The sequence below is a fragment of the Fukomys damarensis genome, unplaced genomic scaffold (genome assembly GCF_012274545.1).
Source record: "Fukomys damarensis isolate Sample0158 unplaced genomic scaffold, DMR_v1.0_HiC HiC_scaffold_58417, whole genome shotgun sequence".
In the NCBI taxonomy this organism is placed as follows: domain Eukaryota; kingdom Metazoa; phylum Chordata; class Mammalia; order Rodentia; family Bathyergidae; genus Fukomys; species Fukomys damarensis.
Genome location: NW_022959329.1, coordinates 1 through 895, shown reverse-complemented (window position 1 = coordinate 895; position 895 = coordinate 1). Strand labels below are relative to the sequence as shown.

At 49.3% G+C, this 895-nt stretch overlaps 1 protein-coding gene across 1 annotated transcript; it reads right to left on the bottom strand.

The window, feature by feature from the left end:
• Nucleotides 1-6: 6 nt before the first annotated feature.
• LOC104870186 (BTB/POZ domain-containing protein 3-like) lies at nt 7-888 on the bottom strand (the record flags this gene model as incomplete). The annotated part of the gene is made up of 1 exon (XM_033760670.1): nt 7-888. A coding segment is annotated over exon 1 (861 nt), but the record flags the coding sequence as incomplete, so codon positions are not given.
• Nucleotides 889-895: the final 7 nt, after the last annotated feature.

The following is an 895-nucleotide window of genomic DNA, read 5'->3' as shown; positions in this document are numbered from 1 at the left end:
AACTGCAAATTGGATGCTGTCACAGCGGCCCCGATAGCGCCACTGGTTGCTTCGATAGGCACAGGACTGGAAAAGGTGACAGCGCTGGGGGACGAGACCCTTCCGAGCTTTACTTACAAACTGCAACTGAGGCTTTTTGGCGGCAGTGTACCACAGGAAGATGTCATTGGTCTCGTTGAGAGTTAATACTCCGGACTGGGCAGCACCATTTGCAAAGTCATCAAGGGCCATTGTGGGTATGCGGATCAAGTAAAGTGCCTTTCCTAAGACTTTGCGTTTATTTTCAATGCTTGAAGCTAGATCTTGTCGCTGGCATTCTACTTCAGCCCAGTTGAGAGCTGCCTCAAAAACGACAATTTCTTTGGCATTCAGAGTTTCCCTGCGAAGGATACTTTCTAGCGTCTGGAAGTCAATATCACAGAACCCCTCAGACTTGAGAGCTAACTCGGCCTGGGCGTCGATCACCTCCCAGCAACGCTGGGTCAGGTCTGGCTCTTCAAACAGGCAGCTCTGGGAGAGCAGCACACAGGCGTTCTTGGCACTCAGGCTGGTCTCCAGGAAATTCACACAGGCTCGGGCAAGGTGAGGGACAATGTACTTTTTGGCAGCATACAGTGTGGCCAGCACTGTGTCTGCAGCCAAGTCAATTTCATCACAATAGATATACTTCAGCATAGCAAGAAAAGCAGCAGGTTCAACATCTGGTATACGGATTTCATCTTTGTCCTCAGCAAGTTCTCCATAAAACATCGCATGGAAGACAGAGCTCCCAACAGCTAAGACATATTTGTGTCCTGGCAACCGCTGAGTCCCACCTGGTGGGCCAACAACAAAATGTACATCTGCCATCAAATCATTATTGAACATCACCGCATTTCTTTCTCTGATGGTGGGA